The sequence below is a fragment of the Ambystoma mexicanum genome, chromosome 1p (genome assembly GCF_040938575.1).
Source record: "Ambystoma mexicanum isolate Mex_15411 chromosome 1p, UKY_AmexF1_1, whole genome shotgun sequence".
Lineage (NCBI taxonomy): Eukaryota > Metazoa > Chordata > Amphibia > Caudata > Ambystomatidae > Ambystoma > Ambystoma mexicanum.
The window spans coordinates 37043264-37062013 of NC_090921.1; the positions used below are offsets into that span (position 1 = coordinate 37043264).

General features: G+C 49.9%; 1 protein-coding gene across 1 annotated transcript in view; it reads right to left on the bottom strand.

Annotated features, from left to right (window-relative positions):
• LOC138565502 (uncharacterized) overlaps positions 1-18750 on the bottom strand; it is a 113416-nt gene that overhangs the window by 83297 nt on the left and 11369 nt on the right. The window contains exon 3 of the mRNA XM_069642984.1: positions 10767-11870. Coding sequence (XP_069499085.1) covers positions 10767-11870 — 1104 coding nt within the window. The remainder of the gene's footprint in view (positions 1-10766; positions 11871-18750) is intronic.

Consider the following 18750-nt stretch of genomic DNA (forward strand, 5'->3'; position numbering starts at 1 on the left):
GAGCCTATTCAGGACACAGAGCTATGAGAGCTATACCACTGGAACCTGAGGTTTTCACATATGGCATAAGTGTAGTTATGGCGGGATTACCAGGCCTTGCAGACAAGGTCAGGAGAACCCCAGACGAATTTCTATTCAGGCTGAGAATACCAATGCATGAAGAAGAGGGACAAATATTTCCCTTGATGATACATGCTGCAGTAGCGTGAGGTAGGATAGCATTAGTCGAAGGCTACGATGATGAAGGTAGACAATGGTGTGCGATTATCGCCATCGAAGAAGGGTATCGAGTGACTGACGTCACCGAAGATGATCTGTTTGAAGAACTACCAGTCTCCGAAGAGATGAGAGTAGAAGTGAGTCTCATAGTTTGGGTAAAAATGATCAAAAGAGAAGTGCCCCAGAGAATGATGTTGGCACTTATACGTCCAGAATTCTTTGATAACGACATGGCCCAGGTGCCTATCTCAGTATGGACCACAGGACCATATGACGTAGGCCTGCTGAAGGGGGTGGGAGAAGTACAAATTAAATTGAAACCAGGAGCAATTTTACCAAGAGCACAACAATATCCCATGTCCAGAGAGGCGGATGAAGGGATCGCAAAGACTATTTTCGCCATGATGGAGCAGGGCATCCTAGTGATGTCGGAGTCACCCTGTAACACAGTGATTTATCCTATCAAGAAATCAAAGGGAGGGTCTTGGCGTTTAATCCAAGATTCAAGATCGTTAAACGATAATGTGAATCCGAGTTCCCTCTAGTCCCTAATTCTTCTACAATTTTATGTAATATACCAGTCGAGGCAAAGTATTTCACAGTGATTGACTTGAACAATGCTTTTTTTCTCAATCCCGTTGCACCGTGATTCACAGGATTTGACATTGTTCACATTCACACAAATGCGTCTGAAAAGCACAAGGTTGCCACAGGGGTACTGTGAGTTCACGTCCATCTTTAACAGAGTCCTCCAGATGGACCTGAGCAATATTGCAGTAGAAAGCGTTGTCTTGCAGTATGTGGATGACATTCTAATCTGCAGCACAACAGAAGAACAATGCAGGCGCGATTCAGTTCAGCTACTGACTACACTGGCTGAGAAAGGTTATAAGGTTGACAAGGAAAAACTACAATATTGTCAACAGGAGGTGCTGTACATAGGCCAGTTAATTTCGCATGAGGGGAAAAAGGTAACCCCAGAAAGGGCTGAAGCTATCATGAACACGGCAAAGCCACTCACGGTAAAGCAAATGCAGAGCTTTTTAGGTTTGTGCAATTATATTAGAGCATGGGTCATCAATTACAGCTCGTATACCATGCCCTTGCTCCAGGTCCTGAAAAAGGCCCAGAGTGAGAAAAAGATTGAATGGACCGAGGCCATGGAAAAGGGGTTTACAGAACTCAAGAGGTCGATTTGTACAGCTCCAGTTCTCGGGATTCCTAATTATGCAGAGGAATTCTACCTGTTCTCGCACACGAATGGCAGCGTTATGACGGCAGTGCTCGCTCTAAGGACCTCGTTGGGGTACAATCCCCTGGCGTATTACAGTGGGAATCTGGATCCAGTAAAGAGAGGCCGATTCCCATGCGAACAAAGCTTAGCTGCCGCAGCATTTGCCATAGAGAAAGCGACAACATTTGTAATGGGATGTTCCATGATGTTATACGTCGAGCACTCATTATTTGCCATTTTAGAGAAACCAAAGGGTATGCTGACATCTCAAAGAGCTTCTGCCTATGAGGTGATTATATCTAATCCATCGATCAAAATAGTTTGATGCAAGATAGTGAACCCAGCCACGTTCATAGCCAAGCCAGTCACTGAAGGAGAACCGATACATGACTGTGCAAACTACGAAGAATTCTATGATGAAATCCCCAGGGTGAAGGAAAATGCCCTAGCAGGAGTAGAGATCATTTTCATTGACGTTTCTTCGAGAATCGACCAGGAAGACAGACTCAGATACACAGGCGTTGCTGTGATGAAACACATAGCAAACAGAGAATTTCGAGTACTCATCAGTGCACGAATACCATCTCATTACTCAGCACAGGCTACAGAGTTATTGGCGTTGATACTTGAGATTGAGAATCACGCAGACCAGGAAGTAATGGTGTACAGTGACTCCGCCTATGTGACATCCACAGTGCACGTAGGCCTAGCACGCTGGAAAAGGAGGGGCTACCTCTGAGCGCGCGGCACACCAGTGCAGCACGCAGCCTTATTGGACAGGCTGATTAAGGCACTACAACTCCCAGTGGGCATAGCGGTCCTGAAATGCACAGCCCATACTCACGGGACAGATTTTGTGTTGCACGGAAATCACGCAGCAGACACGGAAGCCAAGCGAATGGCATCCAAGAGTGAGACGATCATGGGAGTGAAAGTGGCTCACACTCAGGAAAGAATGTTGGTAGCACAAACCACACAAGAAGCCTATAGTAATATGGGGCAGACACAACTGATGGAGCTACAAGGGGAGGGACTGCAAGATGAAAAGAACCTTTGGAAACATTGAGGGTGTTCTTTAAACCCCTCAGACGGATTGTGGCGGCAAGACAGCACTGGTAATCCAGTCATTATTAAAAATAGCACTGGAACCATTGCTTTACCCATTACATATGTCAAAAGAGAATCTAGCAGCAACGCTCGCCGAAGACTGGTTTATACTGCATTTAGCAGAGCATGTTGCATTATTTATGGTGAGCTGCACAATCTGCCAGCAATTCACTGCTGGGCACACATTAAAAGTAGTGAGAGGAGTCCTCCCCCGGCCAAATGGACCTTTTCAGCACTTACATATCGACTACGTCAATATGATACAAGTGAGTAACGCGTACAGGTACTTAATTGTAGTGGTGTGTCCATTCTCTAGATGGATAGAAGCAGGTCCTTGTACACACCCAGACCCAACCTGTGTGGACAAATTCCTGGTGAGGGAAGTGTTCCCTAGATGGGGGGTGTGCGAGGTGATGAGGTCAGACAACAGGGCTCATTTTGTTAACCTAGTCTTTGAGCAGATCAGCTTGTTGCTTGGTATAAAGCACAAGTTCTCGTCGGCGTATCATCCGGAAGATAATGGTATTTGTGAAAGGCTCAACGGCTTGTTAAAGGAAAGGATAGCCAAGTTGAAGCTTACTCTAAAGAGGGGATGGTTGCACTGCCTTCCACTGGCATTGTATGCTCTTCGGAACCAACCAGGCTCTGACCATCATCTTACGCCGCACAATATAGTCACAGGAAGGAGAATGAATACCCCTCTCATCCCACGAGATAGAGCTAGAGGTGATGCCCAGCCAACCAGAGAGGTCCTGGGAACTGAATTATCAAAGTACCTGAACTGTATGACATCCATCCTTACTGTAATTTCAGACCAGCTGCAGCGGCGACGAAAAGGGTGTAGCACAGCACAAAGCATTGCAGAAGACTATGCAACAAACCAAGCTCAAGGTCTTTGTGTACCACTCGTTTTTCCTGGAAACGCAGTCCTAATCAAGAACCACATGAGGAAAAGGTGGGACAAGCCGAGTTTCAATGGTCCTTTCATCGTAGAAGACTGCACTCCATCAGCAGTCAAACTGCAGGGCAGGAGAGCATGGATTTTTCTCAATGACATTAAGCCCAATATCAGAGAAAGCCCTCAAGCTGCACCCTACCGTGAAGAAACTGCAAACAACGGGGAAGAACCTCAGCACGTACAGACAAGATCCATGAAGAGGAAGAAGGATGCATGAGCAGCAAAGCCAAGACAAAGAACCCGTTTGCAAGTTGTGACTTAAACTGGACAGTTCCTCTAAGCAAAAAAGGGGATAAAGACATAACGGACAATCTATACATCTCAGTTGTAGGGTGAAGAAGACAATTGCACATCTAAGCCACAACACGTTTGTTGACTCGAACTTGTAAAGCAATCACACTGAAGTGTCGGAGGAAACAAGACTCAAATAAATTGTGATCAAAGACTTGCGCCTACAGAGCTAAACACAGCATCCGACTCATGAAAGAGCAAGACGTTTCTTTGCAGCATTTATGGTGGCACCGAGCAGAAATATCACATGGGATGTGTTGTCCTGTTTCCAATTAGTGCTGGAGACATATCTGTCACTTGTAGGGAGAGTCACCAGTGTCACAGACTTTATCCAAGATCCTGCCAACAAGAAAGTAATCTGACAACTACTTACCGTCATCGCAGAGGCCTTCATTTCCCTGCCTGAATACAGTGATAAGGAAGCAAATGCTTCCACTGCAGGCAATTATAGATGAACTCACTTATACACTTTTCTTTTGCATAATAGAAGAGTGCCCAGCTCTTATCGGGAGAACCACAGACACTCTTTCATTCTTCAGCAATCCAACAAACACTGAACATTTGAACCAGCTGTGGGTCAAACTGAACTACGTAGCTGCAATCCACGCGGCAGGAAAGTGCAAGGACTGTTCACGTCAAAAGAAGGGCCTGTAATCTTAAACCCAGCAAAACAAGAAAAATGTCCCTGTCGCCCGAGGACAGTCGAATGGCGCACATCGTCCTGTTTCGCCTAGTCAATGACGTTCCAGAAATGGTGGGGAGACCTGTCGAGGTTGACATCCTCACCTTCATCAGAGATCCAGCTAATGTCGCGCACATGGGAACGCTCCTCCATGGCATCATGCTCCAAGTGGAGCTGTCCAACGTTCAAAGAGAATATCTGAGGAGGTTCCAGTGAACTTTCCGCCGAGGGACAGATCGAGAGGACAGGGACAAGAACTTCACCTTTTATTTTTGATTTACTGCCATCTTTTCCATTTTTTCTATTTTTGCATCACATTGAACAGACTTCAGCATGTCTTCAGGATTGAAGCAGATTCGGGGGGTGGACTGGGATCTCACCTATTTTGAATATGCATAATGAATGTGACTCGCCAAAGGTGTTAGTCTAATCTATTTTCCATAGTCTAGCAAGGAAACTGTATCCTGTATCCAGAGACAATCGTCACCCGCAAGAGGGGGAACACTTGCGAAGCACCAGACACTTTAAGACACAAACTTTTCAAGAACCAATATTGGAGTGAGTGAAAAAGAATAAAACATTGACATCTTGCTATGATTGAAATGGGGGCCCAGAACAGTAACCTGGTGATCCCACCAGCAGAGGGGCGCCCCCGCTTCCCTGGCAGGAAATGCTGCCACCTGTCTTACCAAACGATCATATTATATGCCTGGTGATTTTCATTGTCTTTCTGTCATTAACAATCAGAACTGCATTCTTTATTGGTGCACGATACGGTCCAATTGCAGTGCATCCACCTGATGATGTACGCATGAGTCTCACAAAAGCGCCTAGACCCTATATACTTATTCCAGTCCCGAGAAAATCTGATGGTATGGTAAATGAACTAAAATTGAATGTAATTAGCAGTGATACACACACACTTGAGTTAACGAATGAAGAGAAGAGCTGGAGACAGGGTCAGCACGGAATAAATGAAAACGTAGCACTGACCACTACACGCACCCACACACAGAATGCACACGAACTAGGGCAAGTGTCAATGGCAGCAGAACCTCAAGCAAAGGCAGCAGAGAGCACAAGACTGCCTACCGAACAATCAGCCCCAGAAAACAATGAGAGAGACTGAAAGAAAGCAAGCGAAAGACCGAATAATGCAGGTATAGCAAAAGCTCTTGAGAAGACACAAGCGGCTACGAGAGAATTCACTGCAAGGACACAAATATTGATAGATCAGTTATTCCCGTTCATAGCTAGATGAAAGAAACCACAGAGGAACTGAAAAATAAACCCGTAGAGACTGTATCAACAAACACACAAGTTCCAACCCAAGAGGCAAGCATAAGTCCTACTATACAGCCATATGCAGGACCTGTGTGAGGCTGGATAACATAGGCACTTGCACGCAGAAAAGAAAAGATGCATGAGGACCAGGAAAGAGCAGACAGAATCGTGTCCACTCGAATGACACAGACGGAAAAGTCTGCACCATGGATTGAAATGCCTAAGAGTCCTCCAGCAAGAAAAAGCCATACAAATGCTTTTAGAGATGTAGCCATAGCGAACTACAGGAAAACACTAAGAATCAAGAGAAACCTACATGAAGATAACAATGAACTGAATGATCACCTGGACAGCACAGCGCATCTGGGGAACAACATTTGGTACCAGCACCTGAAAGAATTTGGAAGACGAAATTCGGAAGGAGAATGCTTTGTGTGTGCACTCCTACCATACAGCATGGGAAAATCCAAGATCTTCGTGGCTGTAGAAATTGATGTCCCGACAGCACACTGTTTGTCACACGTAGCAAGGTGCTATACCAGAGGACAGTTTATGGGAAAAGATGCCTCACTGATATGGGCAACTGAAACAGCATATCCCGATGAAGATGACTATATCCAGGACAGTAAGACAAAAAACAGAGCTCATACCAGGAATCACGTGATCGGGTATGAGAAGCCAGAAGTGAAAGGAGCAGGAACAAGATGGGAAATTAACCTGAGACTGAACGTCCAAGGAAAAACTCCAGAAGAAGCCCAAATTTGGACGAACAGAGGCCAAATGCAGATTTGGGGAACAGTGCGTTCACCAGACGGACGGGAGGAAGAAGTAGTGATATGCCGAGTCTGGATGGTCCTTGGAGCGTGCAAGGAAGCAGTAGAAAACTCACAAAGACTGTGCAGACCTCAATGGCGAAAGTTGGTAAAGTTACTAACATGGGTCGAAGACAGGAGGAGGACCCCTGCAGATAGTGCCACTAGAAAGCCCAAAATTGTGCTTCAGGAACAATGGCACGAGGAAGATGGGAGAGAATCTTTGAAGCTCCAGGTATGACTCGCGTAACCGCAGTAATTATGGATCATTACTGGGCGTGTGGATCCAAAGCATGCATAAGGCCGACGAGAAATTGGGGAGGCATATGCACAATAGTGAATGTCCACGTTCCTGCACTTGTGATCCCGAAGAGTGACCTGAACATTGACAGCTTTCCAAAAGCAAATGCCCAGCTGAGGAAAAGGAGATCTGCAGAACTGGTATCCCGAATGAAGAGAGAAAATTACTTCTCAACCAAATCAGAAGAGGCATTCCATGCAATCCCGTATGAACACAGGCTGTTCAGCCTCACCTCATCAGTGTTCACAACGATCCTCATGCCATGGATCCAAGTTGGAGTAAATACTGAATGGTTGCAGATAACCAGATGGGAGTTATTACAGACCATCAACACTACCATAAAAGGATTCAATGCTATTAAGGAAGAACTAAGAGCCATCCGATTGATGACGCTCCAGAACAGATATTTACTTGACATGATCACAGCGATGGATGGAGGTGTTTGTGCAAAATCTGAGAATCATGTTGCACATTTATACCCTTGCATGATGAAGAAAATGGAACCCTAACAGAAGGCATAGGTAGGCTGACAAACCTACAGAACCAGATGATCGATGAAACTAACGAAGTTGACGATGACAGTTGGTTTGGAACACTATTTTCATGGGTCCCACAATGGATGGCAGACATATTCAAGATTCTGGGACCCCTGCTGTTGATGATACTACTAGGGTGTTGTGTTATCAAGATAATCATCACACAATGCCAGAGAAGTGCGAAGAAAGTCATTGGGATGAAGATCATGATTGAGGTCAAACCAGGATGGAAGCCGAGATGAAGAAATAAGAGACTTCATGAAGGCCAGACGTAGACATTATGAAGGAAAATTGATACATTGCAGCCCAAATGGACAATGTCAGCTTATGACGTGGAACAAAGATGAACACATAAAAACAGCAGGAAGTTTGAAGGGAGTGATAAAAATATGGACTCCAAAGAAACACACGTTCACACCATTATGTACAAACCCAGAAGATGAAGAATTGGATGAAGAAGAACCAAGTAAGAATAATCTAAAGGAGGAAGAAGAAGTGGTCGATAAACCGACCAGAGGGGCGGGGTGTGTAGAGGAGGTCCCAAATTTGGCCTGCACTCCAGCCACCCATTTTGAGATGCCAGAAGCATACACGCCAAAATATGTGACGTATAAGGAGCAAATAAACCAACAGAGAGCCACAGTAGGGCTCTGTCCAGTGCCCATCAAAAGGACTTGTATACCTATTGAAGCGCCAATAACCAGACAACCATGGGCTGCAAGGTACCCATTAAGACAACCATACCAGCAGCTGACGCGAAATGAAGACTACTCACAAACTGTCCAGGAAGAGACCCAAAGGTCTCTTATTGGAGGCGAATACTGACGTCACAATGGTCCAGACAGTTCTCACCGATGAAAGAAACGACAACCGAAAAGGTGATAAACAAAGACGAAATGTTGCGAATAAGGATGTAATGAACATAAAAGTAGAACCGATGCTGAACTATAAAGAAATGTAACCATTTAAGCAGAATGGAAGTATGTTAGTGGCTAAATGCCTGTAAATATGCTTGGAACGCAAGAAGCTAAGGAAACGATACTGCTTGCAGTGCTTAGTAGGAGGATAGAGCGGCAAGCGCCAACTATATATCTACCTCAAGCAGCCCATTGTACAAGTGTGACTCCATTTTACAAAATCAGAATTAAACCTAGGATGATAGAGGACGGAAAGGCCAGGATTCATAAGTTGAAGAAGGAATTTTTCCTGGTTATCTTGCTTCAGTGGTTCAAATAATAGTTCAAACACAGTAGTTATTGCGATACGAGTTTCGCTTTTATTTGTGCTCGTGCTGAGTTGTTATTAACATTTGGTTGGTTTGCATTAAGTACATTTACGGGCAAATGTATGCCTTGGTTGTCAGCCAACACGTGGGTCTTTATCAAGGCTATCATAGACAGTCTCTAGCCCCCTATGGGGTCCTGGTCTGTTGTATGAAAACTGTCCTGTAGAGACAGTGGCTCCTGTTGGGCCCTGAGGGTTACCAGAAGGTTCTGGTCTATAAGCAGGTCCGTCGCGGCTCCTCTGAGGTAACAGCAGGTCCGTGGCTACTCTCGGCCAACTAATTGACACATAAGCCTAAAGGTAGTGATTGATGGAAGGGAGGCAGGGTGAATCTAGGGCCATCCCGCACTTGGGTGACCATTCTGCATGCTGCCAATTAAAGTGGAGATTTATGTCTAGGGGTATAACTCACCCCATCACGATGGACCAAATAATCTAAGGTCCTATAGCGAGTAGAACCAATAAGATGTCGTACTTTTAGTGACGTCTATCACAAGTGATGTAGAGGGATGGGCTTAGACACCCACCTGATAAGAGTTATCCAATCCCCACGCTCTGTTACTATATACAGATATAGCACTTATACTTAAGTTACCTTTTCCAACCAATAGGATTGCATGTCAAATTAATGGTTTTTATACGTCAATGATGAGAATTTGCTATGAAAGTTACTTTTTGCATGAAGAATTTGGAAGTTGAAGCGAGACAGGCGATCGCAGCACTGATGATTTCCATTTGTTTCCCCGTTTTTTGTACTTGTCATTAAACTGACTTCCCTTTGCCAAACCATTGACTTGTCCTTATTGATTTGTGTTGGAGTAAGAGAATCCTGCACCCCATCCTCCTCAAGGTACAGCTATCTCGACTTAAGGTGCCAGAGGGCGAGCTCTGAATCTCATGGGCCCGTTCAGAGGTCGCTCCGCCCTCCAGTACACTGTCACATGGGTGAAATGTGGGATATATGTTTTAAAATGTTTCTCTACGTTTGGAAACTTGAATGTTATGTAAATTGATGTGTAATATTATGTTTTTTTTAGCAAATATTGTATGTAAAAGTGAATTTGTAATTGAACATTTCTTTAAATGATTTTTGTAAAAGTTTATAATAAACCAAAACAAATAGACAAAAATAAAAAAGTATTGAGCAGTTCTCTTGGGGATGCTCATTGTGGGACTGCAATGGCTGATGGGGATTGTAGTTCAAGTCATCTGGAGATGCAGAGTTTGCAGGCCCCTCCTTTAGGGTGTGGTCAGTTCTTGTGTATATTTTGAGGATTTCTCTTGGGGATGCTCATTGTGGGATTGCATGTTAATGAGGCGTGCATTCCTTGCAGAGGCACTGCAGGTGTCATAGCTGTGCTCAGAATGGCGTCTGAAACAGTGACGTGGAGGGACTGTGCATCCATGTTCTGTACTCAGTGTAAGTGTGTGTGGTGATATGTTCTTCCCTTGTGAGTGCTTGTAGTGAGAATATTCCACCGCTGGGTAGAATGGAAGACAAATAACACACAGGCCCCGGACTCTGATGTGGCTGTACACAGGGGCTCCATACAAAACCAAAGGAACATATTGCGCACTCCAGAACAGATACACAAAAAGGACCAAATACTTGTTAAACAAGAACTAATGACACCTCGCTCTCTCACATTAACAGTAAACTCCTAAGTCGTCACTGCGGGTCAATCTGCCCATATGTTCGAATTAGGGGGGCGCCTTATCTGAAGCGGAGGTGATATGCCCACAGTCCTTGGGCAGGAAGCACTCTGCAGCAGTGCACTTGTTTATGTGAAACACAATTGAACTGTATGTTATTGTGCCCCAGGTTTAAGGCTGCAAGTTCAGACTCTTGTACCATTTTATCTGCGTTTGATCTTGTTTAATTTCTCTTTGATTCTTTAAACAGAAACAGAATTGAACTCATGAATCTCTGTGTTGAAGAAAACCTGTGTTGTAATGGAAGCAATAGATGTACATGCGTGCAGAAATGGCCATGGGGTGGGGGGATGTGCCACTTACCTGGAAATACAGGGCAATGTTTCATCTGCGATACCTACTCACCTGCAAAGTAGCTTTCCTCCTCTGAATGCTCGAGGACGGAGTCCCACAGATCACCCAAGTCCTCCTCAGCCTGATCTCTGCCTTTCTTGCTCTTATGAGCATCCTCAGCTGCTGGCTGAGTTTCTTTGCTCTCCTCTCTCACTTCTTCCTGGTGCTCTTTAGCAGTCGCTGCATCCTGTTTAAGTCTGTCTCTTCCCCTGGGGTCATGGGCACTCGTGTAAGACAACTCTTTACCTTCGCCAATCTTTCCGTGCTCCACCGAGCCCTGGGGATAAGAGAAGGATGCATTCTCTGATAAAGTCCTATGGGATTGTGGAGTCGCCTCCCTGTGGGGCTTTGTACATGGCTTCTCCAAACTCTCATTGGGGCTTATAATGTGGCCTTCCCTCAAAATCATTTGCAGTATTTTAAATGGCACTGGTTCCTCCTCAAAGGTGGCACGTGCCCCTGGGCTCTTATTTCTCGTCCTTGTCTCAAGACAGTAAAGGGCTCCGATAGGTGGCTCTTCCATGGAACTCTGATGGCTTTTTTGAGACAACTCCTCCTCTAACCGCTTGTGAGGTCCTGCACACAGTACCTCCTCCTTGCTGTACTGAGTACTGAGCGAGGACTCCTCCAAATCCCTGTATGGTCCCCTGCACAGGTCCTCCTCCAAATAGGGCTGGGGAGAGTGCTCCTTCCCCAAACCATTACAAGGCCTTATACAGGCCGCACTTTTCAAACCGTGGTCGGCTCCGAGAGAGGTCCTGTCTCTCACACATTTGTGTGGCCTTACAGCTGGCTCTTCCTCCATGGAGGCAGACTCACCTGGCTTTTCATTGTCCTTTCTCTTCTCTGAACACTGTCTGGCTCGGAACGAGAACTTTTTCCTCAGCCTCGGGGAGTTTCTGACCAATGTCTCTCCCCACTCACTAATAGCCACCTCCTCCGCAAAGCCCTTCGGGTCACTGGCAGATGATGGCTTTATCGCCAAGCCACGGTGGTCGGCGACTGAGAGCTCTGCATCCTCATTCATCCACTCCCTCTCCTCGCAGTCCTGGACATCTTCACCGGACGCCTCCTCCTTGATCCTGTCTGTGGATGCAGGCCTCCCACACATAGACCCTAAATAGCAGAAAGATGAAAACATGTTTTAAAAGAAACACATTTCAACCAGTAAAAAGCATGTTCAATACGAGACCCACTGTACACCTCAACACAGTGTGCTCCACAGCACCACAGTAGTGTGATAGTCTAGCTCCCACCCCATGTGGGACTACTTGGCCTTCAGCTTCCGCTGCACTCTGCACACTGTCCCGTCCACCCATACACTGCAGGCCCTCTCTGGTGGCCCAGTCCCACTGCTCTCTGCTCATTGCCACACAGACTACATGGCCTTCAGCTTCCGCTGCACTCTGCACACTGTCTTGTCCACCCATACACTGCAGGCCCTCTCTGGTGGCCCAGTCCCACTGCTCTCTGGTCATGCACTCTGCACACAGTCCCATCCAACCATACACTGCAGGCCCTCCCTGGTGGCTCAGTCCCACTGCTCTCTGCTCATTGCCACACAGACTACGTGGCCTTCAGCTTCCGCTGCACTCTGCACACTGTCCCATCCACCCATACACTGCAGACCCTCTCTGGTGGCCCAGTCCCACTGCTCTCTGATCATTGCCAGACAGACTACATGGCCTTCAGCTTCCGCTGCCCTCTGCACACTGTCAGTCTACCCATACACTGCCGGCCCTCTCTGGTGGCCCAGTCCCACTGCTCTCTGCTCATTGCCACACAGACTACGTGGCCTTCAGCTTCCGCTGCACTCTGCACACTGTCCCATCCACCCATACACTGCAGGCCCTCTCTGGTGGCCCAGTCCCACTGCGCCCTGCTCATTGCCACACAGACTACGTGGCCTTCAGCTTCTGCTGCACTCTGCACACTGTCAGTCCACCCATACACTAGAGGCCCTCTCTGGTGGCCCAGTCCCACTGCTCTCTGCTCATTTCCAGATGGACTACATGGCCTTCAGCTTCCGCTGCACTCTGCACACTGTCCCATCCACCCATATACTGCAGGCCCTCTCTGGTGGCCCAGTCCCACTGCACGCTGCTCATGGCCACACAGACTACATGGCCTTCAGCTTCCGCTGCACTCTGCACACTGTCCAGTCCACACATATACTACAGGCCCTCTCTGGTGGCCCAGTCCCACTGCTCTCTGCTCATTGCCAGACAGACTATATGGCCTTCAGCTTCCGCTGCACTCTGCACACTGTCCTGTCCACCGATACGCTGCAGGCCCTCTCTGGTGGCCCAGTCCCACTGCTCTCTGCTCATTGCCACACAGACTACGTGGCCTTCAGCTTCCGCTGCACTCTGCACACTGTCCTGTCCACCGATACACTGCAGGCCCTCTCTGGTGGCCCAGTCCCACTGCTCTCTGCTCATTGTCAGACAGACTACATGGCCTTCAGCTTCCGCTGCACTCTGCACACTGTCCCGTCCACCCATTCACTGCAGACCCTCTCTGGAGGCCCAGTCCCACTGCTCTCTGCTCATTGCCAGACAGACTACAGGGCCTTCAGCTTCCGCTGCACTCTGCACACTGTCCCATCCACCCATACACTACAGGCCCTCCCTGGTGGCCCAGTCCCACTGCTCTCTGCTCATTGCCACACAGACTACATGGCCTTCAGCTTCCGCTGCACTCTACACACTGTCCCGTCCACCCATACACTGCAGGCCCTCCCTGATGGCCCAGTCCCACTGCTCATTGCCAGACTACATGGCCTTCAGCTTCCGCTGCACTCTGCACACTGTCCCGTCCACCCAAACACTGCAGTCCCTCCCTGGTGGCCCAGTCCCACTGCTCTCTGCTCATTGCCACACAGACTACTTGGCCTTTAGCTTCAGCTGCACTCTGCACACTGTCCTGTCCACCCATACACTGCAGGCCCTCTCTGGTGGCCCAGTCCCACTGTTCTCTGTTCATTGCCACACAGACTACATGGCCTTCAGCTTCCGCTGCACTCTGCACACTGTCCCGTCCACCCAAACACTGCAGGCCCTCCCTGGTGGCCCAGTCCCACTGCTCTCTGCTCATTGCCACACAGACTACTTGGCCTTTAGCTTCAGCTGCACTCTGCACACTGTCCCGTCCACCCAAACACTGCAGGCCCTCCCTGGTGGCCCAGTCCCACTGCTCTCTGCTCATTGCCACACAGACTACTTGGCCTTTAGCTTCAGCTGCACTCTGCACACTGTCCTGTCCACCCATACACTGCAGGCCCTCTCTGGTGGCCCAGTCCCACTGTTCTCTGTTCATTGCCACACAGACTACGTGGCCTTCAGCTTCCGCTGCACTCTGCACACTGTCCCATCCACCCATACACTGCAGGCCTTCTCTGGTGGCCCAGTCCCACTGCTCTCTGCTCATTGCCAGACAGACTACTTGGCCTTCAGCTTCCTCTGCACTCTGCACACTGTCAGTCCACCCATACACTGCCGACCCTCTCTGGTGGCTCAGTCCCACTGCTCTCTGCTCATGGCCTTCAGCTTCCTCTGCACTCTGCACACTGTCAGTCCAACCATACACTGCCGACCCTCTCTGGTGGCCCAGTCCCACTGCTCTCTGCTCATTGCCAGACAGACTACTTGGCCTTCAGCTTCCGCTGCACTCTGCACACTGTCCCATCCACCCATACGCTGCAGGCCCTCTCTGGTGGCCCAGTCCACCTGCGCTCTGCTCATTGCCACACAGACTACTTGGCCTTTAGCTTCAGCTGCAGTCTGCACACTGTCCCGTCCACCCATACAGTGCAGGCCCTCGCTGGTGGCCCAGTCCCACTGCTCTCTGCTCATTGCCAGACATACTACATGGCCTTCAGCTTCCGCTGCACTCTGAACACTGTCAGTCCACCCATACACTGCAGGCCCTCTCTGGTGGCCCAGTCCCACTGCTCTCTGCTCATTGCCACAGAGACTACGTGGCCTTCAGCTTCCACTGCACTCTGCACACTGTCCCATCCACCCATACACTGCAGGCCCTCCCTGGTGGCTCAGTACCACTGCTCTCTGCTCATTGCCACACAGACTACGTGGCCTTCAGCTTCCGCTGCACTCTGCACACTGTCCCGTCCACCCATACACTGCAGGCCCTCTCTGGTGGACCAGACCCACTCCTCTCTGCTCATTGCCACACAGACTACGTGGCCTTCAGCTTCCGCTGCACTCTGCACACTGTCAGTCCACCCATACACTGCAGGCCCTCTCTGGTGGCCCAGTACCACTGCTCTCTGCTCATTGCCACACAGACTACATGGCCTTCAGCTTCCGCTGCACTCTGCACACTGCCAGTCCACCCATACACTGCCGGCCCTCTCTGGTGGCTCAGTCCCACTGCACGCTGCTCATGGCCACACAGACTACTTGGCCTTCAGCTTCCGCTGCACACTGTCAGTCCACCCATACACTGCAGGCCCTCTCTGGTGGCCCAGTCCCACTGCTCTCTGCTCATTGCCAGACAGACTACTTGGCCTTCAGCTTCCGCTGCACTCTGCACACTGTCCCATCCACCCATATACTGCAGGCCCTCTCTGGTGGCCCAGTCCCACTGCTCTCTGCTCATGGCCACACAGACTATGTGGCCTTCAGCTTCCGCTGCACTCTGCACACTGTCCCATCCACCGATACACTGCAGGCCTTCTCTGGTGGCCCAGTCCCACTGCTCTCTGCTCATTGCCAGACAGACTACTTGGCCTTCAGCTTCCGCTGCACTCTGCACACTGTCCCATCCACCCATACGCTGCAGGCCTTCTCTGGTGGCCCAGTCCCACTGCTCTCTGCTCATGGCCACACAGACTATGTGGTCTTCAGCTTCCGCTGCACTCTGCACACTGTCGGTCCACCCATACGCTGCAGGACCTCTCTAGTGGCCCAGTCCCACTGCTCTCTGCTAATGGCCAGACAGACTACGTGGCCTTCAGCTTCCGCTGCACTCTGCACACTGTCCCATCCACCCATACACTGCAGGCCCTCTCTGGTGGCCCAGTCCCACTGCTCTCTGCTCATTGCCACACAGACTACTTGGCCTTCAGCTTCAGCTGCACTCTGCACACTGTCCCGTCCACCCATACACTGCAGGCCCTCTCTGGTGGCCCAGTCCCACTGCTCTCTGCTCATGGCCACACAGACTACATGGCCTTCAGCTTCCGCTGCACTCTGCACACTGTCAGTCCACCCATACACTACAGGCCCTCTCTGGTGGCCCAGTCTCACTGCTCTCTGCTCATGGCCAGACAGACTATGTGGCCTTCAGCTTCCGCTGCACTCTGCACACTGTCCCGTCCACCCATACACTGCGGGCCCTCTCTGGTGGCCCAGTCCCACTGCTCTCTGCTCATTGCCACACAGACTACATGGCCTTCAGCTTCCGCTGCACTCTGCACACTGTCTTGTCCACCCATACACTGCAGGCCCTCTCTGGTGGCCCAGTCCCACTGCTCTCTGCTCATTGCCACACAGACTGCGTGGCCTTCAGCTTCCGCTGCACTCTGCACACTGTCCCGTCCACCCATACACTACAGGCCCTCTCCGGTGGCCCAGCTCCCACTCCATGTATAAAAGGTCACCTTTCACTGTAGGCCCTCTCTGGTTGCCCAGTCCCACTGCTCTCTGCTCATTGCCACACAGACTACATGGCCATCAGCTTCCGCTGCACTCTGCACACTGTCAGTCCACCCATACACTGCCAGCCCTCTCTGGTGACCCAGTCCCACTGCTCTCTGCTCATTGCCACACAGACTACATGGCCTTCAGCTTCCGTTGCACTCTGCACACTGTCAGTCCACCCATACACTGCAGGCCCTCTCTGGTGGCCCAGCTCCCACTCCATGTGTAAAAGGTCACCTTTCACTGTAGGCCCTCTCTGGTTGTACAGTCCCACTGCTCTCTGCTCATTGCCACACAGACTACTTGTCCTTCAGCTTCCGCTGCACTCTGCACACTGTCAGTCCACCCATACACTGCCAGCCCTCTCTGGTGGCCCAGTCCCACTGCTCTCTGCTCATTGCCACACAGACTACATGGCCTTCAGCTTCCGCTGCACTCTGCACACTGTCCTGTCCACCCATACACTACAGGCCCTCTCTGGTGGCCCAGTCCCACTGCTCTCTGCTCATTGCCACACAGACTACATGGCCTTCAGCTTCCACTGCACTCTGCACACTGTCCTGTCCACCCATACACTGCAGGCCCTCTCTGGTGGCTCAGTCACACTGCACGCTGCTCATGGCCACACAGACTACGTGGCCTTCAGCTTCCGCTACACTCTGCACACTGTCAGTCCACCCATACCCTGCAGGCCCTCTCTGGTGGCCCAGTTCCACTGCTCTCTGCTCATTGCCAGACAAACTACATGGCCTTCAGCTTCCGCTGCACTCTGCACACTGTCAGTCCACCCATACACTGCCGGCCCTCTCTGGTGGCTCAGTCCCACTGCTCTCTGCTCATTGCCACACAGACTACATGGCCTTCAGCTTCCGCTGCACTCTGCACACTGTCAGTCCACCCATACACTGCCGGCCCTCTCTGATGGCCCAGTCCCACTGCTCTCTGCTCATTGCCACACAGACTACTTGGCCTTCAGCTACAACTGCACTCTGCACACTGTCACGTCCACCATCCCCCTTGCACTATTCACATTATCTTGCCCACACCAGCACCACAGACCATGGCCACAGTTCCCCTTGCACTATACACATTATCCTGCCCACACCAGCACCACCTATCCCGGCCCACAGATCCCTCTTGCTCTATACACATTATCCCGCCCACACCAGCATCACAGATCCTGGTCCACAGATCCCCCTTGCACTATGCACATTACGCTGCCCCCGCCAGCAACACAGATCTTGGCCCACAGATCCCTCTTGCTGTATGCACATTATCCTGGCTCACAGATCACCCTTATACTCTGTGCATGACCCTGCCCACAAAAGCACCGAAGATCCTGGTCCACAGATCCCCCTTGCACTATGCGCATTACCCTCCCCCTGCCAGCAACACAAATCTTGGCCCACACATCCCTCTTGCACTATGCACATTATCCTGCCCACACCAGCCCCACAGATCCCCGTCCACACATCCCTCTTGCACTATGCACATTATCCTGCCCACACTGCATCACAAATCCTGGTCCACAGATCCCTCTTGCTCTAAGCACATTATCCTGCCCACAATGTATCACAGATCCTGGTCCACAGATCTCTCTTAATCTATGCATATTATCCTGCCCACACCAGCATCACAAATCCTGGTCCACAGATCCATCTTGCTCTATGCACATTATCCTGCCCACACCAGCATCACAGACCAGGGTCCACACTTCCCCCTTGCACTATGCACATTATTCCTGCCCATGCCAGCATCACACATCCTAGTCCACCGATCCCTCTTGCTCTCTGCACATTATCCTGCCCACACCAGCACCGCATATCTTGGTCCACGGATCCCTCTTGCACTCTGCACATTATCCTGCCCACGCCAGCATCATACATCCTGGTCCACACTTCCCCCTTGCTCTATGCACATTAACCTGCCCACACCAGCATCACAGATCCTGGTCCACAGATTCCTCTTGCTCTATGCACATTATCCTGCCCACACTGTATCACAGATCCTGGTCCACACATCTCTCTTACTCTATGCACATAATCCTGCACACACGAGCGCCACAGATCCTGGTCCACAGATCCCTCTTGCTCTATGCACATTATCCTGCCTGCACCAGCACCACAGATCTTGGCCCACAGATCCCTCTTGCTCTATGCACATTATCCTGCCCACACCAGCATCACACATCCTGGTCCACAGATCCACCTTGCTCTATGGACATTAACCTGCCCACACCCGCACCACAGATCCTGCTCCACAGATCCCTCTTGCTCTATGCACATTATCCTGCCCACGCCAGCATCATACATCCTGGTGCACACTTCCCCCTT